Below are 26,997 nucleotides of genomic sequence, written 5' to 3' on the forward strand. Positions count from 1 at the left end.
TAGGAAGAAACAAGTGTTTTCAACTGAACGCCAGACCTCTCCCACTCAACGTCCGGACTCCGCCTGCCTAAAGGACTTCGCGGCACCGCGCGGAACGAGGGATACGTGCTGGTTACCGACAGGAAAGCCGACCGCGGAAAGACGTGAAAGTTCAATTGCCGGCAACGAGAAAATGTCCAAAAGCCACAGGTTTGTCATGAAGAGGCTCTTCACCAACACAGAAAAGCCAGTCCGTGTTTTAAAGCATTTACACTGCAGGCCCCCAAAGGGGTGTGAGGGAGACGGCGATGCAAATAGTTATTAAATACACTATTATATACATAGAAAATATATATTATATATTCCCTCCTGTCCTCCCCCTATTTCACAAAAGAAGATAGGAAAAAGGGAAAATTCCTATGCTTGTAAAATCTCTAGTTTGTTTAAAAAACAAACAAAAATCACAGCACACTAACGTGACGGGTAGGGAAAGGGAATGCAGGAGAGAAGGCTTTGAAGAAACTTGGATCACAAATATTCACATCCGTGAGAGGAACACAGGAAAGCGCAGGGAATAAGGGAAATTAGTGAAAGCAGCAAAGACCAGGAATGAAGTTAATCACAGAATAAAGTACTTTCCAGACCAAATTGCAACGGGTCTTTTCGCACGCCGCTTTCAGCGCCCCAGCAGCGCTGCGGGGGCGCGGGAGGCCGCGGACCCACCCTGCTCTGTGAAACGTTCTTCCTTTTCTGTTAAACCGTGATCCTGCCCCAAAGCGGGAAATAGCCTCTACTGGAAGCCCTCTCCCCCCTCGCACCCCCCCCGCTGAGCTGCCTCCGTGCTCTGACACCGTGACGATTAATACACTGGAAGATTTTTTCCCCTCGCTATTAAGTAAAACCCGCTTGCACACGCACCACACAAATATCCCCATCACACGTATACTCCCCCCAAATAAGTGATAACACTCTTTTTGTGATAGTTGTAATTTTTTTTGAATGGTTCTGCTGCCCAATTTATTTAAGTTAGAATTTTCTTCGTCTTTTCTAAATCTTGAACCATTCCATAGCATATCTTTATTGCAAAAAAGTCAACATGCATCTTAGAAATTCAGATTGTAATCAATAAAACAAACATTACATATATGAATTTAAATGTATAAACAGTTAGAAATTCAACAATATCTCCTATTGTACTATTACACAAGTTCACAATTTGTAAAAACTATAGTACAGATTTACTATACACCAAGAGTAACTTTATTCCTTTTCACATGATTTTGTTAAAAAAAAAAAGTGTTGTTTTCATACTAAGCAGGCAACTGCTTTCAGATTTATTGTTTCAACTCTCGAGTTTGTTTTGCTCTTTCTGCTATGGTTAATTCAACAAGAGGGAGACAATTCTTTGTCACAGTTACCTTCTCACCCCTTGCGACGTTCATACCCTAAGATCAGACTGGACACATCGCCTCCAAGTCCCCTGGCTGGCGCACACAAGTTACCCTGTTGATTATAAATTTTGCCTAATTGCACAACGAAGCGCTGCCGCAAAACTAAAGCTGTCCTGTCACGTTACCTATTAAAACGAACGGACAAACCCAACCCCCCTGAAGAGTTTAATATCGCTTGGACACCCTACAGCCCAGGGGGATCCGTAAGCCCGGGCAAAATGAAGGTCACGTCCAAGCAGCTTTCCTCCTCCTCAAACGCCGCAAGTCAGATACCGCTACGCTGCCCATCGCTTAAATTCCCAGTAATGTAATAGCACGCTTCCACTGCACGCGCCAAGTTCAGAGGCACAACTCACTTTTGTGCCGCGGCGTTTAGAAATCACGTTTGGGGTGTCACTTGAGGATTTATGTAAGCCTGCCAACGCGTGCTGTGAAGGGGAGGGGAAAAAAGAAATCCTATGAAGCTCTCTCAAAAAAAAATAAAATCATTAAATAAAGCTACCGCACTCGCTTCCCTCCTGTCTCGCCCGCCTGGAACAGCCAGCGCGGCTGGGCAAGGGCACTGAGCACAGTGTGCCCGCCGGGTGTCACCTCAGAGCTAAAACCATATGAAAAGGAATCCCATTCTACGTGTGTCAAAGGCTACTGCAATTTTTCTTACAGCTTCATTCATTCACTGTAATTTTCATTTTCCAAATACAAAAATACAACAATTCTTATTGAAATCTATACGCTGGTAGTTTTAGTACACAAAAAAAGCAAAATATTTACAAAATTATACAGTTTAAGAAAAAACTCTGTACAAAAAAATATATAAATCCTTTTGTTCCCTCTATCATTTTTTTTTTTTTTTGACTGTCAGGACTCAAATATATTTGTTGCAATGGATTTTTCAAAATATACACTGACCGAGCCACAGACATTAAAAAAACCCATTAGAGATGATGGAGAAAAGCAAGACATTCTTCTAAGTACGCAGGATTGGTTTCCCCTCGTTTCTTCGTGTCTGTAATTTAGCCTCAGCATTAGCAGGAAAGTCCTAATTGCACGGAGAGGTGAGTTTCAGGGTGAAGAGACAGAATACGGAAAGACACATTCCCTTCGACTGACAAGGAAACAGAAAATTAAACCGGTCTGACTTTCGACACGCGGCCACGGCCAGAGGCTAACGAAGCCGGGGCACGGCCCACCCAGAGGCGAGCTCCGCTACGTGCCACCAGCCAAGTTCAGAGCCGCCGTAATTTAAAGGCTCCGACGTATGTTTTTCTTCAGTCGGGAACTTGCTGGGAAATACACCGGTCAACCGATTACCCGGAAGAGGAGAGCATTCTTGCACCGACATTCTGTTTATTTTGTACAGAAACGTACATAAAATGTACTGAAAAGCGTACGGTACAAACGGACAGAGTCAAGGGAAACGCTTACTAGGGAACACGTCCGCCAGCCGCACGAGCCGTGCAACGGTTAGGGTACACGGCTCAGGTTTCTGGACTTGTTACCCTCGTTTCTGTCACAGTACGCACCATTTCTGGGGTGGGGGGAGAGGGAGAGAGTGTGTGCGTGTGTGTGTGTTAAAATGGTACAATAAGGCAATGGAGAATGTAACGGTGTTCATCTTAGATGGGTCTGAACAGAACCATACTTGGAGATAAATCAATAACCTTCCGAAGCCAGCTCTGAACACTCCTCTGACGATTTGCCACTTAAAGCACTGGTTTAACACCGGTCTTTGAGCAGGACACTGCCATTCTGTTGGCTACGGAGCACTTTGCTCTGAACGCTTCACGGACCTGCCTTGAACATAAAGAGCTGGTAGCAGGGAGAGGAGGAAGAGTTTCTACCGGCCGGTAGGCGCTGCCAGTTGTTTTTCTTTTTGACAAAGTATGAAACTCGTTACCCTCGTGCTCACACATACTGACGTGCAGGAAACAAACAGCCTGACTTAAACTTGACCCTTATACTGAAGCTACAGAAGAAAATCAACAGTGAGTGAAAGTTCACTCAGATACGTGTCATTGCTGACGTCTTCTGTGAAGCAGAATTTGAAGAAACAGACTGAACTGGACAATATTATAACAATACCCTGTGAATTTGCTTCTTCCATCTCCTCTCACAAAAAGCAGTACAACATAGAAACTGTGTGGCTTTTCAAACATATTGAAGTAAATGATTTATGAATCTAGCCACAAATAATTCCTACAATAAGCGATTCCGTATGAAATAAAATGCTACCCTTTTTCAATTAGCAAATGAGGCAATTTTTTCTTTCATAACATTTAATGAAAGTTTGCATCTTTCCCCTAACCCCGTAATATTGCTAAATAAAACCTGGAATATTTTTTCAATTATAAACTAACAAATCAATCACATTATAAAAAACCCAAAACAAGGTAATACAGGTGACACAAAAAGAGGACAAGAAAATACTACTATTTCCCCCCCCCCCTCTTTTTTTTTTATCCTTCTTAAATAGAAAAAAATCACCACCCTGGTGAGCTTGATAGTTATGTAAAAAGTTACTGGGCCTTTGGCTAACTTAGTCTCACAGCTCTATATCCGAAATGTGTTTGTAACAAACTTTGCTCACTTTAAATCTTGTGGTTTGAAAAGAAAGTAAAGCTTTTTTTGGCTCATCAACTTCCTTAAATAAATGTTTAAAAGATGTAGCTTGAACTATATTCCTAAAATTATACGTTTCCAACATCAAGTTTCATCTTCTCCAAGAACGGGATTCATCCTCATCTTCGTCATCATCATCATCATCTTCGTGCAAAAATAAATCTGAGGTTTCAGTCTCCTAAATGAAGAAAAAACGTACTTTTAAACAAAGAAGTTCTGTGCTGTATCCTCGGGAACAGGTCACGCCACGCAGCACCAGCGGTCCCTGATACCAGCCCATTCACGGCCTGTCTCCCTGAAATGCACACAACTACACACAACAAGCTCTACGGGAGGAACAGTAGCCTCCCACGTCAAGAAAGGAAGAGAAAGACAAACTTCAAAGGAAGCAGAAATAAGCAACCACCCGCCCTCTCTGAAACAACAGTGTTCTGTTAAAAAACACGGTAAAAGCTTAACGTGTTCATAATTACAGGAAATAATATATGTAATTTATCCTACAGCGGACCACTAATACTGTGAAGTAAAAACATTAGCACCCACATACAGAGAATGTGAGGTTTATTTTCATACTTGACAAATCAACATCCCATCCAGAAAGCGTATTTTTTTTTTTCCCCCCTTTCCCCTTTTTTAAAGGGTGGAAGATGTACCCAACCATTCAAAACTAGTTAAGTTTCTGGTTTGCAAAAACATCTTTTATGTTTTTCTATTTCCTCAGTAAATAGTACACTGTACCCTAAAAGAGCTCTTAGCTATTAGATTCCTAGAAGAGCGATTAATCTTTTCATACCTCTTCCTTAGACTCCTCTTCCTCAATTTCTGTGGACACAGAAGGTACCTTCGGTTTGTACCATGATATCTGTAGCCTTCGGTCTTTGAACCGGCATCCTTGGTTAGCAGCCTGGATTGTGTTGTAAAATGAACGTATTTCAAAAAGAGGACCAAGTACAGAATTTTTAAGATCACCAGCAGTGAGCTAGGCCCAGTGATCATCATGCGGATGCATACTTGAAGATCTCAGACATACAAGCCACACCATCCACTTCAGTCAAACATCAGTCTGCTAAACAATGCTCATCCACCAGCCATCTGGAAAGATTAGAGGAGATCTGAACTGATCGCGACATCGAACCTTTACCAGCGCAAGACCTGTTACTGTTAAGGTAAACAGGAGGTATTTCCCCCTTTAGTGACACCATATACAGTAGCAACAAACACCCACACTATCCAGCTCAAACCAGTGGGATGAAAGCCTGCTAAGTTTTAAAATACAAAGGCAGACACAGGAAGTTAAAAATCCTGATTTTTAGTACAGTGAAAAAATATATCCATTATTCTACTTACATTCTCAGCTTCTGAGCGAGATTTAAAAGTTAGCACAACGCTTAATGGGGAATCCTCTTCTTGAAGGTCTTCAATATCTCCAAATTTCTATGGCAGAAAAAAACGATTAGGAACAGTAGCAATATTCTTCTCCAGAAACACAGTCGTCATGTGCTACAGCTGCAGCCTACTGAAGCACCACTGAAACCTTATTTTTTGGACGGAGAAGTGAGACAGAGCAGTCTCAGCTGCATCACCCAGCAATATTGCAGCACTTGTACCTGCATTTTTGGGAGAAAGCTCAGATTTACTGTTATTAGAATAAGTGGAGCTTAATTTCGCAGGAGGAAAGGAAATAAGCGTATTAATTTATAGCTCAGAAGTGAATTCACAGAATTCACTGTTCCCCTTGTTCTTTTCTGCCTTTCTCTGTTGTACTTTAGACCTGTTAAGCAAGTCCTTTACAGCTCATTAATTTGCAAAAGAGATTTCAGTAACAGGAATCAAACTTTGCTATAGAGCTCCTGAAGACGTTCTGTAAGTATACTGCTGGGAGGAGGCAAAAATGTAATCTAGTGTGGCTAGATCACAAGAAGTTTGCACTTTTAAAATTTATATACTGCATAATGGTGAAAATTGGAACAAACAAAACAAACAAAAAAGGGATTTAATCATGGAGTACAAGTAGTGCAAAAGAAAACTGTAGCAAACTTCAGATTCCATGTGAATAACAGACGAAAAGTAGTTTAAAAGCCAGTAAGATAATCGCTGGAGTAACTGCAGTAGTCATCTGTAAAAAATTTACTTGTTTTAGCAGCTAAGGACAACCAACCCTTTCAAAAACATGAGATCTCTCAGAAATAGAATTAAAGCAAAGATCTTTTTAAAAAAGGCACTCTGGTCCCCCCCAAGACTCTTCCCAGGGTTCATGGCACTGCTATCCTACCATAAAGCAGGTTGGGGTTTTTTTGGTCAAACCACACAACGTTTTTCACTGAATTTACCTGATCAAAACAGTAGCGGTAGCCTCTAACCTTCTGGTAAGCAACGAGGCCGAAGCAGGGAGTAACAGTTCCCGAAGGAGCAAAGCTTACCCCACTCTATGAAGAACTGTAAAGTATTCTGTTCCCACTCAAACCAGAAACAAAGCAGCTTTCAGAATACCAGTTCTCTCGAGAACTCTACTGCGTTTCTGTGTCCAGCTCTAAACGGTAGGATTCTACAAAATTAGGTCTCCATATCGGTCACTTGCTTTGCAAAAAGCACCCAGCAATACCAAACTGACTTGGCCAAGCTCAGATTTCACGCTGGGTCTATTTATGAAGTATTACGTGACCTCTCCAAGAAGTTTATTAACTGAGGGAAATGTAAAGTCAGTTTTCCCTTTAACATGGTAACTACGTTAACATAACAACACATCCATCAAACTTAGCTGGCAAACAGGCAGGCTCCTTGCTCTACTGTGAGTTCATAAAAACAAATTTAACTACTATGAAATTGATGTTCTGTTTAGCAGAACGGTGCTTTGCTTCTTGAGCTAGCATGGAGCAAGATAAATGGGATGAATTGCTAATCTGAAGAACAATTTGTAAACAGAGGGAGGCTGACAGGTATTTTTCAGCCTTCTAATGTCTGTTTTGCTTTAATGCAGAGTTAATTCCGCTTTGCCCATGAAAGAATGCGTTGGGCAGCTGTAAAAGACATTACATTTACACCCTTGATAACTCTTGAAACTGTTTGCTTATCCATAGCCTGTTCCATGGATCCAGGATGAAGTCTTTGATTGTTTGCACTAACAGAAACAAAGATAACTGTTTCTTTTCCAAATTCTGGAAGATACAAGTATTTACAAAGTTCTTAGCATGCCTCTCTTTGCAAGGAAGCGCACATCCAGAGTGTTGGTTACCTACTTAATCTCAGATTTATAGTTCGGCCACAATTCTCCTCTTCAGGTTTTTCTCTTTTTAACGTGACCTCATACTTACAGAGAAGTGCTGTAACAATTCATCTTTTTCCTCTTCAATGAAGCCTCCAACTGTTAGTGCTTTGGGACGATGATCCACCACCATGTGATTCAACATGCCCCTTCCTCTCCCACCGCGACCCCGTCCTCGTCCCCTTCCTTGGGCTGGCACGGTCTTTCCTCGACCAACAGGCAAAATGCCTAAACGGGCAGCCTGTTTAAAGAAGGCGAATAACATGCAAAGCCATCCCCAGTTTGAAAGGATTTAAAACATTAATGTATCACAAAGACATTAAAAGCATCCATCCAGACAAACTCACCTCTACTTGCAACTGATTTAGCTTTTTTCGCAGTTCAGTGGTGTCTTCCCCGGAAGAGAGTCTCTTATGGAAGTCCAGCTCTGCATCTAAAAGTTCCTTTTGTGCCTTAGAGAAAAAGGTGCAGAAAGTGGAAGGGAAAAGCGGAACTGTACCGTGTGCTTTTGATGGTCTGTTCCACTTCTCCAGCAAAACGTTTATGTAAACGATGTAAGACAGATCAGTATATAATATCCACACTTCCCACTACATTCAGTTTAATTCCCTCCGTGCACCTCCCCCAGCCCATTTTCTGAAGAGCCCAGAATTCTCTGCTTCAGAATTGGAACAAGCTTGAATGAGCCACAAGCAAAACTAGGTCATCGAGTTCCTTAAAACCATGACATGAATTTTGGGGTTGTCCTGTGCAGGGACAAGAATTGGACTTGATTATCCTTGTGGGTCCCTTCCAACTCGGGACATTCTGTGATAGCTTGCTTGTCCGTGGTTATCACTCTCAAATTCAAAAATACTGCTTGGAAGTGTTTTGATCTAATGCTGCTACGTTTTATACCTATTTCTAATATTATGTCCCCAAAAGAGAGGCGGGCAAGTGTCTTGTGCAATAAATACCTCTGTCTTGGACTTTAATTTTGACGGTGTAGAGGTTGTAGATGAAGTTTTTAATTCATCCTTTAACTGAGATATTTTTCCTCCTAGTTCTTTTAAGGTCTTCATTATTTCTGCTCTCTCTTCTGGTTTCATGGCCTTATTTTTCTCCAGCTTGGATATCAACATCTATGCATCAATAAAAGAGCAGAAATATAAAATCCCAGGAAAAACAACACTGAACAGACAGGTGTCTACAAAATCAGAAGGTATTTACTAGAAGACGTTCCAGACTTACTTTCTGGCATTCTATTTGTTTTTCTAACATCTCCTGCTTCTTTTTCCTCATGTCTTGCTGGAGTTTCATGGCCTCCTACGTGAGAAGAAAATTCTTTCAATCAGTAAAAAGCATTCTAGCATTATATGTACTCATATACATCGTATGTTCTTCTTCAAGCTATAGAAGTGAAACCTGTAATGAAAACTACTAGTTTTGAAGCATATCTGACCAGGAAGAAACCAATATAAGTTGCTAACTTCCTGTGGTGAAGCACTATACTAGATTTTTGTCCCCTTCAGACACCTCTTCAGAAAAATATCCTATGTTGTCATACCTGCAGAGATTTAAAATCAGAGAAATGCCTCAAGAAAACCCAGAAAACCCCAGCACGACCAAGTGTGTCAAGTAAGACGCCCCCAAAGGAATACTCTTTTACCTGAGATTAACCTCGATGTGCGTGTGCAAGATAGTCTGACAACAATGACAAAAACTACACTAGAGTAGAAAGCTATACAGCAATATTTGAAGTTTAAGTTGCCTATCAAACCTCTCTTTATAAAGCACTTGATTGCTATACTGTCAGTCAGCCAATGGCTAGTAAAGTACCTGTTTTTTTTTAAGGGCTTCTTGCACATCGTGAGGTTTAGACCCTGCACCAGGCTTAATACATGTCTTTAAGTTTGAAGAACTGTAAACCATTTTTGAGTGGCTTGTAGAAGTAGGAAATGTCTGAAATTGTAAAAACACACACACACAAAAATATATTAGCTTAAAAAGAATATGATATACCATCAGTGAATTTTAGAGGAACGTATTCTGTGAAACATGAACACAGACTTCCAGGTTCGTGCAATGAGACTAAGGCAGTTAAAACACATGCACAAAGGCCTTGGTCTGACAGTCAACTTGCTTGGAAGCAATCACCGTAAATGCCTGCAAAAGGATTTCTGCAAAAGACACTTTCTTCATCTGCAATTCCCTCTGTATCCTAGGAAGACCACTGAAGCTGATCTTCTGCATCTACATTATATTCAGCTTCGCAGTCATAGTCTAACATCACACTTTGTGATCAAAAGAGGCAGCAAGAGTCACCTGCATACTTCCTTTCTGAAAAGGACTTCTCTGTGCCAAGAACACATGCTGCACTACAATATCATTGTGAATTAAACTGTAACAGCCTGGACTCTATGCAGAAGTCTTCTATAAGCTTCTAGCACTACCGTTAAAGCACAGCACAAAAAAAAATCACTGGGAAAGCAATTAGATTTGCCAACAAAAAGCTGACATCACATCTAGGCTGTCAAACTTGTTTACTATGAAGCACTGCCAAAATACTTTATGCTACTTAAGACACCGATTCTTTGTTTCTGAAGTAATTGTCCCTATTTTATATAAACAGCTAATGAAACTAGGAAGAAGTAATTGACCATGGTTGCATGGAACATTAGCGAAAAGAAACAGGACCAACTGGGAAGAATTTGCGAGTTCTGTTTGCCAGTTCCTTCTTAGTTTAGAGGACAAAGCTTTAACTGAAAATATGAAGACGGTCATCCTTCACGAACATACCTGAGAATCCTCTACCACAGCCCCAGGCTGGCTTAAGTCAGCCTGGTTTCCACCTGCTGCTCCAAGGCGACGTTTCACTGGGACTTTATTAAGGACATAGGCACCAGATGCCAGTGGTTTATTCATCACCTGTGTATCAACAGATATTAAACAATGAAAGATTATATACTCCGTGTTTTTGAAGTAGCTCACTTAGGAATGCCGATAACCTTCTCCGCTCAATCACTAGTTTACGACAGCACAATACCTTTGACAGATTGCTATGCATCGTTACAGCTGGAGCCGTGGTCAGGGCTTGCTGCTGAAGGTGAAGCTGGTGATGAAGAGACTGCGTGGGTGTCTGCTGCTGTTGTTGCTGCAGCAATGGGGGCTGCTGCTCGCTTTCTCTGTGCCACAGTACCCTTATAAACCGATTGTTCAGAACTGCCTCTGTGCTGGAAATCGCCTTCCGAGCCTCGTCGTTAGTTAAGTACTGAATTAGAGCAGCTTCAGGATCATTCTGGAAAGCAACCTAAATCAAAAGCTCATTAGAACGCGTTATTTCTCAAAATGAAAACATCGCAACCAATACAAAACAATCTACCAATAATCTGCAATAACGAGTGGGATGGACATCCAATATTAACAGCTCAAAATACAGGTAAAACGTTTGATGTAATTAAAGCCAAGTACCTTTTGGCAAATATTACATGCACTTGCGGCGAGGCCTATACATCATAAAACAAAATAAAATGAAATAATAAAAAACCCAAACAAAAAAGGAAAATCTCCTCCTCCAAAATGCTCTGAATATATGATGCTATGTGAACTGCCACAGGGTATGACTGAAGAGACCTTAGTGCTGACTTGGAAGCTCTTTAGTCTAACCTCCTGAATGAAAACTGCTGTCCGAGGATGTACAATGCAAAGGTTCACCACATTCTCAAAGACGCATTATCTAACAGTCTTGAATAAGACGCTTTTTCTCTAAAAATTAATCACAGGAATAAAAATATATCTTGGACTTTCTAGTATAATGGTTGAGATAGCATGTTTTAAATGCATCGTTTCATTACTGAGGCGCAGAAAGCACCACAGTACCTTTTGGGCTAAGACATAAAATTATCAACTCAAGAAATACGGAGGCTTCCCAGGTATGTCTTTTATTTAGATCTCTAACCAAGGACTTAAGAGCAACTGTTTTGTGTAGAAAAATAAATGGAAAATAAATGCTATTTTAACCATGTAACTACCCATGTTTTGCTCAAATAGTGCTTTCCCCTTCTTGCAGTGCAAGGAACACAACTGAACTGGAGCCAGTTCTAGAATGCAAACTGGTAATAAACTGGTGCATATAAAGACTCTCCTGCAGCATCTTTGTCAAAATCCTGACTACAAAATACTGTAGGATTCTCATACAAGAGAGAAACTGTTAGAAGATCTCTTCCAAAATTATACACAAGTTGCTCAAAAACCTGAGCTGGTTTAGATACTGTTAAACCTGCGAGCCTTTCAGATTTAAGAAGACCTCATGAAGGCAGAAGCCAACGTACATCTACAGAATGAAGATGATAATACAGAGTAGACCAAGAAAGGGGTTCTTTGAATTTGATTATCTACTCTCCCACTGAGCTTCCCTTAAGACTTCAAGGAATGTAGTTCAGGTGCAATATTCAAGAAGGCTTCATGGAAAATAAAATACCCACATACAGGCATAAACCTGAACTTTGCTTTTTACCTGAATGTTTACAATAGTTCCAAATTTGCTGAAGTGTTCGTTGAGCTGGGTAATATTGTTCAATTCTGGTGGAATTTTTCGAACTTCTAATTTTGTATTAGTATACTGATTCTTTTTCAAAAATCCTGGCTTGTTCTGGTTGTTATTTGCTTGCCTAGAGAAAACGAGAACAAGACAGTAATTTAGATAGGCATACGTATACTTACGTAAGGCAGCAAACGTTAACGCACACTTAACTTTTATTCTTCTCACAAAAAGTAACGCTCTAGACATTGACAAAAAAGAGCTCCTCCCACCACCAATTATTTAGTCTCCACATGAGGAGGGGACAGATTTTCTGACCCAACCAGCTCAAATTACAGGGACTAGTGAATAGCGATATTGACAGCACTGACAGCAATAAAGTACATTCCAGCCAGCCAAGTGCAGTTGTTAATTCTTACTTTCCCAGCCACGGTTTCTTTAATGGTGGACATTCGATGCTACTCGGAGACCTTTTCCTGCTGTCTGGTTCAAGGACAACTCTAGTCACATTGCTGCTATTATTTGTAATGGGAATGGGAGGTTCGGTCTGGATGATAATATTGGCAGCTGGAGGAAAGGAAAAAGGCCCAGATTATTCACTGTACATCAACAGAGATATCGGAAAAGCTTTCACTTAAATAGCAAAATAGGATCAAGTTCAAAAACATAAAAATTCAGAAGACTTTATCAAGTTGGTCAGTTGTTTATGAAGTTCCTTCAGAGATCACTTGCTAGCCTAACTAAACAACCGGAGGAAAACAAACATTTAGTCCAGCCGGCAGGGAAGCGATTTTGACCTTTAAGATCAGTATTAGCTTGAAGAAACAAAGCTAAATACTCCATCTTTCAGGTGCTGAAAATTCAGATTCTGGAGGAAAAGGAAAAAGAGAAAAACTAAACGTGGGGGGGGGAGGGGGAGGGGAAGAGGAGGAGGAGAAGAACCAAGGCTAGGTTCCCAACTTCAGGTTGGAGTTCTGCCACGTGGCATGCTCTGCACGGACAACCAACCTTCCCTGTATTAACCCGTGACAGTGAAAAAGCAACCAATAACCCGTTCTTCCCACTGCTAGCCCCTTGTCATCCCTCCATCCAGTTTTTAGAAACAAACTGTTACTTGAGCACAACTATGGCATGAAATTATACTCGGAGACATTGAAGTTTGAAGCAACTTGTACAAACACAAAGCTAAAGCACTAGATCACAGTTTGCCAAGTATTTATTTACAACCTTTTTAAGATTATGCTATTGCTGTTCGTCTCCTGTGTATGCCAAATATTCAACTCCTAAAAAGAAGTCTGAGTTATAAGTCAATTTTCTGTGGCTTTTATATATGCCAGAGCTCTGCTGATTACACTGGTGAGAACAAAGACCGGGCATTTTCGGGCATAGCTTTAATCTTGATTTGGTGGATGATTTTAGAGTAAACCTTTCACAGACCTGACAAAGACAGTAAAACAAGTGGTCTGAAGCAGCATGGCCGAACACTCACCCATGCCTTAGAACTGGAATAGGCTCTTAGAGAGAATCTGAGGACCAGCAAAAGCCCCAACCCTGCCTTTATGATGTTCATTACGATGAAAAACAGCAACAGCAATTTCTGCAATAATATTTATCCATATTCTTTATAGGATGAGTCACTGGAAGGCAATGTTGGGAAAAAAATATCTTTCTTGTGTACTGAATAAGAAACACTGAAGTGTAACAGTAAACACTGAAATATAACATCTTTTCTTTTAAGGATCGGGGTGGGGAAAGCAGGAGGGAAAAGAAAGTTACGCTAACAGAACAAAAATTTCTTTAAAGAGCCTTGACTTGTTCTCTCCCCTAAAAGATATCTTGTACTTGTCACCACTAAGAGACTACATCCACCTCCATCCAGTTAAGGATTCAGAATTACTTAAATGCAGACGGGGATTTCCACAGGCTAGAATTCGAATGCTACCGGTGATGTTCATTTTAGAGAGAACATCTCGCTGACAGAGTCAGACCATCAAAGCACACAAACATGCCACGATAGTTCCCCTCTTCACTATCACCGCATCAGCTGAGGCAACGATCACAGATGATCACCTCTGTGCCCCAGGTCCTAAACACACCCTTGGCAAATCAAAAGCAGTCTTCAGACTGTACTGCTTTAAGCCGTCTTTCTGCACCATTTTTCTTTCTAGAAGCACCCAGCACCCAAAAAGTGCCTTCACAGGCTGAAGAGGAACAACAACCCAACCAACCAACAAAAAGAAAACAAAACCAAAAAACCTTGTAACATTTCCAAGCTAGTGGTTATTTTTCATCAAAAAGACTGCTTTGACTTTAATATGGTGACATTAGCATTTTAAAAAAAGGTAGGGATGTCTGAAAATTGCTCTGAAATACTAGATCGGTGAGGAAAAACTACCACTTTCAGCTTGAAAAGGGGGAAAATAAGTATTGACGGTCTTGGACAAAAATAGCAACAGCAATGACTAGAAACCCTTCCTACCTCTTGGATTTGTATCCATCTCCCCAGATGTTAGGCCAATTAGATTTGGACGCTGCGTTTGTGCTCTTGTAAAGAACTGTCGATACTGAGATCTACCAGCACTGGTAATACTAGGAGCTTCAGGGTTATAGCCATCTGGCTCATATGTATCTATAAAAAAAGGAGAGAAATGAAAGAATTTTTCATATGAGTTTAAGACTCAGGGTTAATCTTCCCTTAAGGAAATGCATGGATGTCCAAGAATCAGAAGTTGTTTTGGATGAAGAGAAGAGAGAAAAGAGGTCGTACAGCCAACGTGTAGCCATTTAAAACCCTCAACTGAACTTTATGCCCAAGTCTATTTGGGCATATTCTCTTTTGATTTTTAATCTGATTGTTCCTGTTTGTCAAAAGCACGTAGGTCACAATAACTGAGTATTGCTCATGAGCTGCCTGAAAAAGGAACAAGGTGCCTGTATGACAAACTTCACAACATCTGGCAGTGTTTCAAGGGGAGCAACAAAAGATTTAGTTTGAGCATTTATTCTGTAGGACCTAAGACGCAAAGAGATTTTCAGGCTTTGCTGCCCAACAGCCTAATTTCCTTCAGAAAAGAATTTTTGGGGAAGAATGTTCTTAAATGATTCCAATGAAAGAAAGTTGAGAAATCAGGTAATTTGACCAATACTTACCTATTAAATTCTCTTCATTTATGTAAGAGAGAGAGTGGCTGCCTGTTGCTGGAGCTAGCTCCAGTAAGGTAGTAATGATTAGATTATTTTAATTAAAAGGGGTAACCATGAGAACACAAGATGACAGAATTGCCACATGTGGTCATATACCCAGCCCAAGGTCCAAATCAAAGATGACGTATTTTCCCAACCATGGAAAGGAAAAGCTATACAAGAACTAGAATGAATAAAGTCTGTGAAAAGCCTCCACAGAAACACAGTACATCCTAGAATAGACACGAATGCCTATACAAGGGGACCTGACAGACCTGAAGCACTCTAAATTTCAGCTCCTTATTCCACAGCAACAATGAAGACTCCACAATTTAAAACAGATGCCCCAGAGTTTCAATACTGATGCTTTACAGTTCAGTTTCAGACTCTGCCAAGAACTTTCCTTGACCTTGCATGGTTCCTCCTCCATGATAGAGTGCAAGAGGGCAACCAGCAGCTGTTACTGTAACAGTCCAAGAACAGGACATGAGAATCTCCACAGATGTTCTGGAGAACAGAATCATGTAGTGCAACTGAAGTCAGTAACGCCCTGCGAGCTAAGGTGGAGAGAGTCACCCACTGGAAGAAGTTCTGAAGCTGGAAGAATCAGATGGTAGCATCTAAATACCCGACAGCCGTTGGAGAGAATTGAACAGATTATCTAACAAGATATTTGAGTGATTGAAGTTCTGAAAAGCATGGAAGTCAAAGGAAATGACATGGATCATGAATTAGAGACCCTCTTTGCATAAAATTCACAATGTTTATGTAAAAAATACCCCCAGATGGGAATATTATGAAATGCTGAGATTTAATTATCTTATTTTCTGCTCATGTAAAACATGAAAATGCTATTATTCCTTTCATTATCAAAGAAATAGAAGCTTTGTTGGATTTAAATTGAGCAATCTAGGACTCTCCAGGGATTTTGCTATTTCCCCTCATAAAAACACACTTTTTAAAAATTTGAGCTCTGTTAAGGAAGATGGACATGTCCATTGAAGCCATCCATTTTTTAAAGTTAGAAAGCTAAACCTAAGTCAATTCTGGGAAAAAAGACAGAAAGAAAGTACAAATGTATATGAAGACTGTAGACGCATTGTGATACACAGCTGGGGGCGGGAAGTCTCTCCTCTGTAGTAGCCAAAACTGGATAGGAATAAAGACTAAGTCAAACAGTAATAACAGGGTTGCAGATCCATCTTTTGCCTACTAACGTCCTACTAAACAGCCTGAAGATGAAGGGATCCCTCTCTCATGCAACGATCTTATTGCTTTGAGCACACGAGACCCAAACGAAGCTCCCCACAATGACCTTTCCTCAGGCAGTGACAGAACACTGCTGGTATTTCACACAGTAACAGCAGATGAGGGACTGACCACAGGGAAAGCCATCAGACTTCTTTTTAGATTTGTATGAACTGGAGGAAGACAGAGGCAATAATTTCTAATCACACATCAACAGAGGAACTTTAAAACTTATATCTCAAGCAGATTTAAAAAATAAAAAAAAAGGTATTTGCTTACGTTCTGACACTGTATACAGTAGGTTCTGGGGCAAAGGAGGAGGTAGCCTTGCTCCTACGGGTGCAAGACTGGGCACTGCACTTGTCCCAGGCTGGTCACGATTATTTATCAAACTTGACTGTGTCAAAGGTGGTCCTACAATGACACCACAGAATAGATCACTATGACTTATAACTCCACAGGTTAAAATATGCAAACAATTCAATGCAATTTGTTTATGCCTTGCTTTGAGCAAGATCAAGATTGTAAATATTTACAATCCCACTACATTAAAAGTAAATTGAGAAGCCTGGTTCAGGTCAGTTACTGATTCCAACACCTTTTCTCTTTCCCAGAAAGGAGAAAGCTTTAAGAAGGAAGCAAAAAACCAAAACCAACCAAACAAAAAAGTGCCTTTTCTTCCCCAGAGATTTCTTATTGTTAAAGCTGGCATTAACTAAAGCAGCTCCTCCCTCAGCTCTGCCACGGAGAATCAAGGCTTGCTCAGAGCAAGAGATATCAGCAACATTTAGATTACAGTTCTAAAACAGGAACTTCAGGGCAAAAGGCATTCACCGACAAGGAATTATCTAGCTATTTTTGCTTTGTTTGCACCACATACGATACATACATTCCTACTTACTATACGGCCAAAAAAGGACAATGAGTTACACTACACGAACTATCAAGAGACGACTACAAAGAGTACTGGTGGTGCACTCAATAGCAAGCCAATTCCACTCACTAAAAGGCTCAAAATTTAGGGTTAATCCTATATAAAATTATTTCTCATCTCATAGCTGATGCTATTTGATACAACTATCACAGCATGTATTGTGTTACTGGAATAGAGAGTACTGACACAGTAACCACCTATCTAAGATTCTGTTTCTTCATAGAATTTACATTATAAGATGCACTAAGATAACAAAAAAGGCGAAACATCTCAGAGATCACCATTGAGCTAAAATAGATCTTAGATGTATCAATTATTTTGCATTTTAGTAGCAGATAATATAGCAAAACTACAGAAATTTATTACAACTTTTAGGAGATTGAATCTCAACATTTTTTCATTAGAAAAAAAAAAGCTAGCGACCCAATTTTCTGCAGTCAATCCAAACACCATAAGTTTTACGAGATAATCTGAAAGATACCCCCCTCCCCTGCCCGATTCATCTCACTCTACCTGGAGTGCTAGGAACATCATATCTTACAAGCTGATTTTTCAGAATTAACTTTGGCAATATTTTGAATAGCACGTGGCTAGCAAAGAAACTTGAACTCGTTACTTCGAACACAGGGAGGTTCCAGAAAGAGCCATCATTTTAACTTGGTGATGAAGAACAGAACAATGTTCTGACTTACTTGGTACGGGAAGCACGACAGGAGGCGGTGCCTGTGGATGAGCTTGTGGAACTGGCAGCCTCATATTACGAGCTGGACCTGGCAAAGGGGGCAGAAGCATACCAGGAGGAGGAGGAAGTCCCGGAGGTGGTGGAGGAAAAGGGATCATACTTGGCAAGGAAACTTCATCTACTACTAAAGGATCATTTCCATGATCAAACTGGCAAAGATCACCAAGTACACAAAATCCTCGCTCTGCAAAACAGGACATTGAATAATCTTTTTAGAAAAAAATGAGTTGTCAGCGATTTGCAGCATCTCAGTTTTTGCTGGAGTTTCATACTAAAGAAAACATGCAATCACTGATCCAACATTATATTATCACATGAGGTTTCAAAATAATTCAAATGAGAATAATCTTCCATAAAAGCATACAAACCTACATGCATCCATCATAAAAGCTGTGGGGGGGAGGGAAGTCAGAAGTACCACCTGTTTCATATTAACACACACACTGCAATCTTTATCAGAACTGCCAGTGGTTGAAGTATTTGCCAAGCATATTCAGAATTGTGAACAAACTCCATATGTTCTTATCCAGAAACTGTCAGATTACAAGTAAACTGACTCCAGTAAAACTAGTTATTTCCCCAGTAACATACAGTCATATACGCATCTTTTACATACAAGGTATACTCCACACGCTACTGCATTTTGACTTGCTGCCTACATTTAGTGAATACCTAAAAAAAAAGTCACAGAATAATTGAAACAGGGTATGAAACTGAAAACTAGGTAACAGTTTACCATCGTAATCTCGACATCTTCTTTTAGGAGGAGGGTTTCTGCCAAATGAACTGGGATTGCTGTGATTGTTGTAGTAATTTGACCAGCTCTCTGTTGTGTTTTCAAGATGGTGCGCAGGTGCAACTACAGTAACAGCACTGGGAATAGATTGTGCAGAAGAATACTGTTCAGTAGATTTATTGGGAGACACGGAAACTGGATTATACGAGCCTTCAACATCATTTCTTTCACTCTTGAATTTCGATCTCTCTCGGTGCTCTGTTTAAAAAAAAGTTAGGTAAAGTTTTCATGCTTTGTTCTGTATATCAGAGCTTTGAGCAAAAGATAGTACACAACAGTGTAAACATTCCCTTAAATATTCAATGTTCTGCATATTAAATTGTTCTTGAAGAAGCTTAGTCGTACCAAGGGGGTAAGAAGTAAATATAACGCAAACTGGGTTTTATCTTCAGAAATCTGAATGTTTTCTTTGCAAAATGCACATTCATTCCTCTAGTCCTTACTCTATTCTGGATTACACCTTTCTCTTTCAAAGTAGGAAGAGGGGAGGGAAAGCCTGAAACCATTAGCCCACACCCCACCCTTCACTAACGCGGTCTCAAGATGCGTTGAAATCTGTTGTAATCTCTGCCTCCTATTATTCCATTAGACTTGAATTAGACCTAAAGGAACAACGGATCACATGGTAACCACCTGCAATTACAAAGAAACCTTCTCTAAAAAGTCCACAGTAACAGAGAGAGAGTGTGTAACACCATTTTGCAAAATGATACATCTTTGTGCTTTGTGTGTGTCAAACACACACAGCACAAAAATATCCGCTACCAATATCCACTGGTATACACCTGTGGATAAATTAAAAGGTTAGCAAAGAGGAAAACAACCCCCTTAATTGTTCTACGCTGAAGAACAGCATCTTAATTATTTCAGGAACACAAAGCTCTCAAAATTTGCTCCAGCTACTCAAGGACACCTACAGCCTGCCGGACCATCCAGCATGTAGGAGGCACCACACATCACTGCCATTAGATGTTCTCCTAAAGCAGCACTGTGGGTACTCACCAACGCTTCTGTTGGTGTCACGGTCTTTGCTTCTACCCCTACTGCGGCTACGACTTCGACTTAGCCCTCTGCTTTTACTCCGACTTTTACTCCTGCCACGTCGCCAGCCAGACTTCTCTCTGTACAAGTCACTTCTGTCGTAGTATCTGTCATAGTCCCTCCATTTTCCATCATCTCTCTTCTTCTCTCTGGTTCTAGAGAAGACACACGCAGAACATGCTTATGAAGAGAGAAACCAAATTAAAAAACAAGCTTACAAGTTACTGTTCATCCTTCCCACCCAATTTAGACGGCAAAACATTTGAGTCAGAATTTCCCAGATTGCATAGAAGAGTGCAGAATCTCAAAGTTTAATCACTAATTCATAGAAACCAGCAAGGGGAGGAAAATTGGAAAGGTGAAAAAATTAGGTGACCAAAACAGAATGCTTTTTAAAAGTGATGTTGAACAACCCCCCCCCCCCCCAAACCCTAAAGGTCCCTCCAAATGCTTTTCATTTATATAACAAGGGAAATAATGGAAATGATGTCATTCCTAGATACTACCATTTGAAAAACACTAATTTTTTTGAAAGAGATCAACTTCCAGTGGAGGGTTCTCATGCACTTGATCATCATACAGACAATACACTGCAGACAGAAAAAATTAGAAATCACTATTTTTATGAAAAATCACTTCCTAAGAGGTAAAAATCCACAGTTAAAAACTGCCAGCAAATACAGAAGACTATATTTATATTTTGGCTGAAAACGAACCTTTGTTCACTGGAATCTGCACGGCTTCTCTGGGGACTGGAATACTTCTTTTTCCTGCTATCCCGCTCTTCTTCAACTGACTCTTGAAAATTCTGTTTAAGAGACAACTACCAATCATGGGTGAGTATCACTTTTTTTGTTAAATGAAAGTAAGACCAAGATTTAATTCAAGTTCCAGTTAGCATCCTGTATAAAAACAGTATTTAAGTACTACTTGCACAGAATACTTAAGCACTACAAGTAATCAAGTGCTACACGTTGTTGGGCTTTTCGTTTCGAATCTTTCAGGTTTTTCTGCAGAGCAGATGCCCCAAAATAAAACTACTTTGGTATTTTGTTTTTCAAACGGGATTCATGAAAGACAAGTTCTCTATCTGCTCTCTATCTCATTAGTTAAACAATCTACAATATGAGGTATTTTCTGAACCTCGGAACTGGAACACAACCAAGGAGAGTTCTTTCTCCAAGTAGATATGTCACTAGTTTACACTTTGAAATAAATGCTTTAAAGCAAAGAACTGTCCACATGGCTGAACTAGTCACGTTTCTTGCTGGCCTCAACAACATCAGTTTTAGAAGTCTGTCAGCTATACCACTGCTGCAAATCGCTCTGAACCCATTTTGTACTTCTGCTGCCATTTTACACTGCTTAGAAATTACTGTAAATTTGGGTGCCACGTTTGGAAATCTTTTAAAGATAATTGCATCTAATTAAAACAAAACAAAACAAAAGGGAAGGCTTCCTTCATCCTTGTTTAGGATTGTCTGGGGAACGTTGGTAGAAATATTCAAGACTTGGCTTGACAGGGCTCTGGATAGCCTAACCTAAGGCCCTGCTTTCAACCCACGTTGTATCACATGATATCTGGGGTCCCTCCCAACCTAGACTTAGCACGATCCTACACTTGTTTTGTGTTCTCCATTTGCAGGAATCACGTAATACACTGAGCTACATGACCAAGCATCAAGTCCTTACTGATGTTGAAATAACCAATTAATGTCCTGATCCAGTACAGCTGTCCCATAAAGCTGTCCTAGGTATCTTCTTTTGCCTTATCCATGGCCCCCAGATCCCCAAAACCTCCCCCTTTCCCCCAAGAGCACTGGTTAAGTCAACTGAAGCAGTTCTAAAACACTTCTTATAAATTATGACAGTACTTTGAGAACTGATTGGAAAACTATTAAAGTGAAAGTCTTCTATAGTTGCAAATTATGACCTTCCATCAAAGCTACTTCCACAAATTGTCGTAATTCTGTGTCTCATCTTCATATAAAAAAGGGCATCAGAAAAGAAGGGAAAAAACCCCTAAAGACCAACTTTAATTGAAGAATCATGTTCTGTCAAATAAGGACCTGCATTCTACAACATAATAGAATATAGCTCTGTTTCAGTTGACTGACAGATTTTAATCTGCAATTATTTGTCACCTTCATTACCACCAGCCAGTTTTAACTCTGAAGGCAGAACAAATAACTCCAGCAAGGTCCTTCCTTCATGCTATTTTAGGCTCACCATCAAAAGCACAAGTCTGAATACTCATTTAGAGTACTTGCCAGGAAAAAAAATGCTCCCCACAGTTCACTTATAAAGTGAGCAAGAGTTTTTGCTCTTAACACTGTGTAACATAAGCACCCCTGGAGTGAAGGGAAGGGACTAGAATTTCATATGTACTCTCTGACTTTATTTGCATCTTTCCTATAATAATTAAAACATATTCAGCCTAAAGTATCTTTGCAAATTGTGATCAGAGTATACGGAAATAAAGAATATTTACTTCTACAGCAATTTTTGCCCCCACCTCCCTCTCAAAGCTGGTACATTAGGATGCTACAAACAGAGATATCTCTTCCCTTGGGAAATCACCAGCTTGGAAGAAAAAACCATCTATCTTAGACAAGTAATAGCAGAGGTTTATACAATAAACAAAGATATTTAGACAACTATGGAAATATTACTTCACTTTTCTCAAAAACTTGATTGTTTCCAATTGTGTCAATAAAACTTAAAAACGAGAAAAGAAAACTGTTGGCAAATGAATGCTGCCTCACTTTTAAAAGTAACTACCCTCAGTACAGAGGCCACCATATGTCACTGGTTTTAAGTGTCACAGAGAACATTTAAAATAATCTCTATTCCTCACAGAATATACGAAGTTGGAAAAGGAGATGTTTCGGAATGTTTTCGTTTCTTCCCCCTCTCTTAAACCCTTCCAAATCACTATCGGCTTGTATTGCCAGGGATGTCTGAATAGGGTTTCTGAATGCTATTAATCTAGCTCAAAGGTGGACTCGACGAAGGGATTTTAAAATGTTCATGTCTGAACAGTCACCTTCTGTTTTTTCTTCAGATGCACAGAGATCGTAAAGATCATTGGCCACAGTAAAGTGGATTTGTCTTCCACATTTTGCCTCACAAATGTACGGGATGGCTAATTTGAAAATTAGAGGCAGGTAGACAAAAAAAATAATGTTACCTCTTCCTTGACTTCTTCTTTTTCCTGACCTGCAGGCTTTGCTTCTACTTTCGTGGGTTCAAGAGAAGGAAGGTAACTCTTTGTGTACAGACTTTCAAAGAGTTTATCTACAAAACCTGAAGTTTCTGAGGACAGAGAACACAAGAAAGTATTATTACATATTGATTTAAGGGCACTGTTAGATTTCAGGGACTTTTCTAGTAAGAGAGGTCATCCAGGTGGCCTGCTCACAGAAACATCATCCTTTTAGATGAGTGAACGCTAGTTCCATTCAAGGAGCTGGAATTACATTTGTGGAACTTGAGGTTGTTTATTTAGACAAAGAAATTAATCAGGTGTATCAAAGACAGAAACAGAGACTTTTCCTTCAATCATGTTTACAACTTTGAAATATTCTAAGGGGCAAGTGGGACTGAAACTTATGATCAAGGAATAAAACCACAGTTACCCCATTAGCTATAATTAGCAGCCTCTTTACAGCAATTTTTACAAGAGTAAATAATTCACAGAAGACTAATCATCAGTTTAACATCAGGTCAGAAAAAACACACAATAACTTCACCAGTGAGCGTCAGAATTTCAAGTGTTTAAAACCTTGAATTTGAACCAGATTGCTATGAGAAGCTGCTCACCAGAAGCATGGAAGATTAATATGGACCAGGTTTTCAACAGTTATCAAACACCTCTCAGAGAAACTTCTGGCAGTATGACCGATACTTTAAAATGAAAGTGCTACCTTTCATTCCAGAGGATTTCCTCCCACCCACCATGAACAAGACCAAGCTACACAACCTCACCTTAGCATCTTCTTTTTTTTTTAATCACAAGATGTTTGTTCTTTCGCACTCTGTAAGAAATACTTAATTCATGGATAACAAGAAGCATTTTGAAGGCAACGATGGTGCACCATCCTCCCTCCTCTCCCCAATGAAATGAAAACCATTGAACAGATAAAGCAACAGAGAGCACAGTACCTTTTTGCAGAAAGACATCCAGCTGATCAGCACAGAAAGCTTTCAGCTCTTTCTCTGGTTTGTCTTTCTTGACTAACGCCACAACATAGTTGGCTAAGGCTGAGGGGTCTGCGTCACATCTATTGAAAGAAAGAACCATTCTTGATTCTGCTGAAGCATGCCAAAACCCCCATGTGGGACAACTGCTGTTACAGAAGAGCCACCAAAGAAAACCCAGCAATGCAGGCTGGGTGCTCTTCTGACATCTAGCACCAACACAGCTGCACTGGGACAACTGAGCCAGCGAAGGGTTTTTTTCAATTACAGGACAGTATTTTAGTTGCCCCGTGACCACACCCCCCACCCTACCGCACCTGACAATGCTCCCGCTCTTTTGCTCCTTCATGAGCTTTGCTTAGTAAAGACTACCTTTCTTCTTTTTTACAGAAAGATCAAATTCCAGGGCAACTGAGCAGATGCCATTGCTTCTTAACTTTCTCCAAGCACAGCAACCACCACCAAGTATGACTCCGCAAGAACAGCAAAGCACGTACCACGGAAGTCACTGCATGATTATTGTAAAGTATTAAAGTGGTTTTAAAGTATTAAAATATTATTGCCATGAAAAGCAGTTCAGAAGGATATATCGCAAAAGCTCATTTCAAATATGCACACAGACACATTCTGTACAGCTTAAGTTACTGTTCCTAACATACCGGGGCTTTCCTTCCCCAAGGACTATTTCCATGCCTACAAATTTTACAATAATCCTTTAACACTGGTGAAATGTCTAAAGGGGTGCAGTTATTAATACAGATTCACCACCCGCACTACCTAAGCGCTCATCTAGCTTCATGAAGGCCAAAGACAATCGACTTTGCACAGCAGTACTCTGCCACTAATCTTTAAAGTGGATATTGCTTTAGATTCCATTATTCAGCTACTAGAAAAACACTCAAAGTATGAACTAGATTAACAGTATTAAATGATTAAGTAAGCGCTCCTCATTTCACTTCTCTAAAAAGATGCTGATGGAAGACATCAGATGGTAGGTAGGAACCTAAAACTGTTTGACTATCTAAAGTTTGGGGGGTTTTTTTGTTTTTTTTTTAAGATTAACATTTAGAGAGGCAACCGTGTATTTTCTAAGAACATTAATTATGGAACTAGAGGGAAATAGTATAAAGTATACAGACTTCATCATCTCAAGTAAAAAAAAAAAATCCAGAAAACAAACAAAAAGCAAAGAGCCACGCAGATAACTGGTTAGAGAAAAGGAAAATTGTCAAGAAGCTCTACTCCAAATTAGTTTGACTGCTGTTTCCAAATTCTGAGGAAAGCCATCTGTAGTGGAGCAATTAACAAAGAAACCACAAATTTACAGGTTTTACAGTTCTTACACACGCACACTAACAAGAAGGAATAAACTACATGGAGTACATTCCGTGCTAGTGCCCACATACACCTGACAACAAACCCTCAATTTAAAATGAAGGAGATGATCCATCACTTTCTAACCATTCCCTTCCCTTTCTCCATGTATCAGCTTCTCTTCGGCATTATGTTGCACCACATTACGGGAGCACGCCCGAGGAGTGTCCCCTTCTCCAGGTTAGCCACTTTGTGTCTTCACTCCCGAATCCTCGACTGTCAGGATTCTATGCTTCACTGCCATGAACCCTCGTCTCCAACTCAGGCCCCTAGAGTGCAGCTCAGATACCAAAGGAACACTGACAGCAAGACAGAAGGTCGACTGGAAGTGGCTGGGAAGGCACAGGAGCAAGAGTTGGCTCCAGTCTAGGCAGACATTCAGAAGGATTTGACCAAGTACCAGAGACCCACTGTCTTAAAAGGGAAAAAAAGTAATGGAGAATTCTCAAAGGCCTGCTACTTAGTGACTACAACAGAGCAGTTCCGAGGCCTATTTAAAATACGAAAGTAGAAAAATATCTGTAGAAACATCACACCGTAAACATATGTCCTGCAACTTCAAATGGGTCTTGCTAGCTCATCGCTGACAAGTTAGACTCTTTTAGAAGACGTTTGCAGGAATGAAACCCCGCAGAACCCCCCGCTGTACCCTCACACGCATTCAGTCGGTGTGAGGGGCTCTCAGAAACGGGACCCCTCGAAACGCTCCTCTCCCACCACGGCCCACACAGACCGCAGAGCCCTGCCCTCGGCCGCCACTTCACCGAGTCCCTACAGCACGCACGGGGCCGTTCCAGCCGCTCTCGTTAATCGCCGCGCAGCTTCGCTTCAGGGGCTGCGCTACCGGCCGGCCGTACGCCGGCGGATCGGCGGCCTGACGGCACCGAGCCGCCCGCCGCCCCCGAGCCGCCCGCCGCCCCGGGCCCAGCCAGCCGGCTCCGCGGGGGCTTCGCGCCCAGGCCAAGGCCGACACGCGGGTTTTGGGACAAAAGGCCGCGCTCAGCGCAACCGGCCCTTGGTAAATCTCAACCCTCGGTCCAAGCCCGGGGTCTCCCCTAAGCGCAGCGTGCGCCCAAACGCACCGGCCACCCGGCGGGCCCTGTCAGACCCCGCGGCCTCGGGACGCGGGGCTGCCCCGGGCCCGGGAGGGACGGAAGGCGGGCGGGGACGGGCCCCGCCGCCGCACCGCCTCCCGGCCCCGCAGGCAACTCCTCCGTGGGGACCCGTAGGGAGCGCCGCCGACCCCGGCCCCGCGTCCTCCCTCAGCGCGACAGGAGGCGCCCGCCCCCCTGCCCGGCCCGGCCCGGCCCCCCCGCCGGGGCCCGGCCCCCGCCCCGCCACACCGCCCGCCGCCGGCCGGGCCGGCCCTGCCCCCGCCCGCACTCACATCGGCTCCAGCAGCTTGGCCAGCCAAGACTTGAGAGCGTCCACGTTCTCTATGATCATGGTGGCGCGCTGCTCCGCCCGGCTCCGCTCTACACTACCGCCGTCGCCGCCGCCGCCATCGCCCGCCGCGCCGCGCTCCCCGCCGCGGCCGCCCGCCCCGGCCCCGTCCCCCCGCCGAGGCCTAGTACAGGAACTACCCGCCCGCCCGCAACGGAACCTGCTGGGCATAGCCGGGGCGGGACCAGGTCGCCGCTCACCAATCA

General features: G+C 41.5%; 1 protein-coding gene across 3 annotated transcripts; it reads right to left on the reverse strand.

The window, feature by feature from the left end:
* Positions 1-968: 968 nt before the first annotated feature.
* On the reverse strand, positions 969-26,930 carry RBM27 (RNA binding motif protein 27). Of its 3 annotated transcripts, none has more exons than XM_064458218.1 (21): positions 26,736-26,930; positions 23,939-24,057; positions 22,965-23,089; positions 20,491-20,582; positions 19,736-19,929; positions 18,674-18,931; positions 17,888-18,121; positions 16,541-16,675; positions 14,310-14,459; positions 12,250-12,397; positions 11,807-11,960; positions 10,337-10,600; positions 10,090-10,218; positions 9,130-9,252; positions 8,542-8,616; positions 8,268-8,432; positions 7,659-7,763; positions 7,361-7,552; positions 5,397-5,483; positions 4,843-4,953; positions 969-4,227 (listed from the first exon to the last, which is right to left on the reverse strand). In XM_064458218.1, the coding sequence occupies exons 1-21, from the start codon at positions 26,792-26,794 to the stop codon at positions 4,141-4,143; spliced, it is 3,006 nt and encodes a 1,001-aa protein (XP_064314288.1). In that variant the 5' UTR covers positions 26,795-26,930; the 3' UTR covers positions 969-4,140. The 3 variants fall into 3 exon arrangements, with proteins under 3 accessions (XP_064314288.1, XP_064314286.1, XP_064314289.1); XM_064458216.1 differs by having other exon boundaries at positions 20,491-20,597; XM_064458219.1 differs by lacking the exon at positions 14,310-14,459 and having other exon boundaries at positions 20,491-20,597.
* Positions 26,931-26,997: the final 67 nt, after the last annotated feature.

The sequence above is a fragment of the Phalacrocorax carbo genome, chromosome 8, assembly GCF_963921805.1.
Source record: "Phalacrocorax carbo chromosome 8, bPhaCar2.1, whole genome shotgun sequence".
Classification (NCBI taxonomy): domain Eukaryota; kingdom Metazoa; phylum Chordata; class Aves; order Suliformes; family Phalacrocoracidae; genus Phalacrocorax; species Phalacrocorax carbo.

Bases quoted from the DNA above. Each gene is read 5' to 3' on its own strand.
- RBM27 (XM_064458216.1), bottom strand. From the start codon at position 26,794: ATGATCATAGAGAACGTGGACGCTCTCAAGTCTTGGCTGGCCAAGCTG. The intron at 18,932-19,735 runs GTGAGTACCCAC...TTTTTTAAACAG, and splicing joins TGACACCAACAGAAGCGTTG to AGCACCGAGAGAGATCGAAA. The intron at 7,764-8,267 runs GTATTTATTGCA...TTTTTCTCTAAG, and splicing joins AATTAAAGTCCAAGACAGAG to GCACAAAAGGAACTTTTAGA.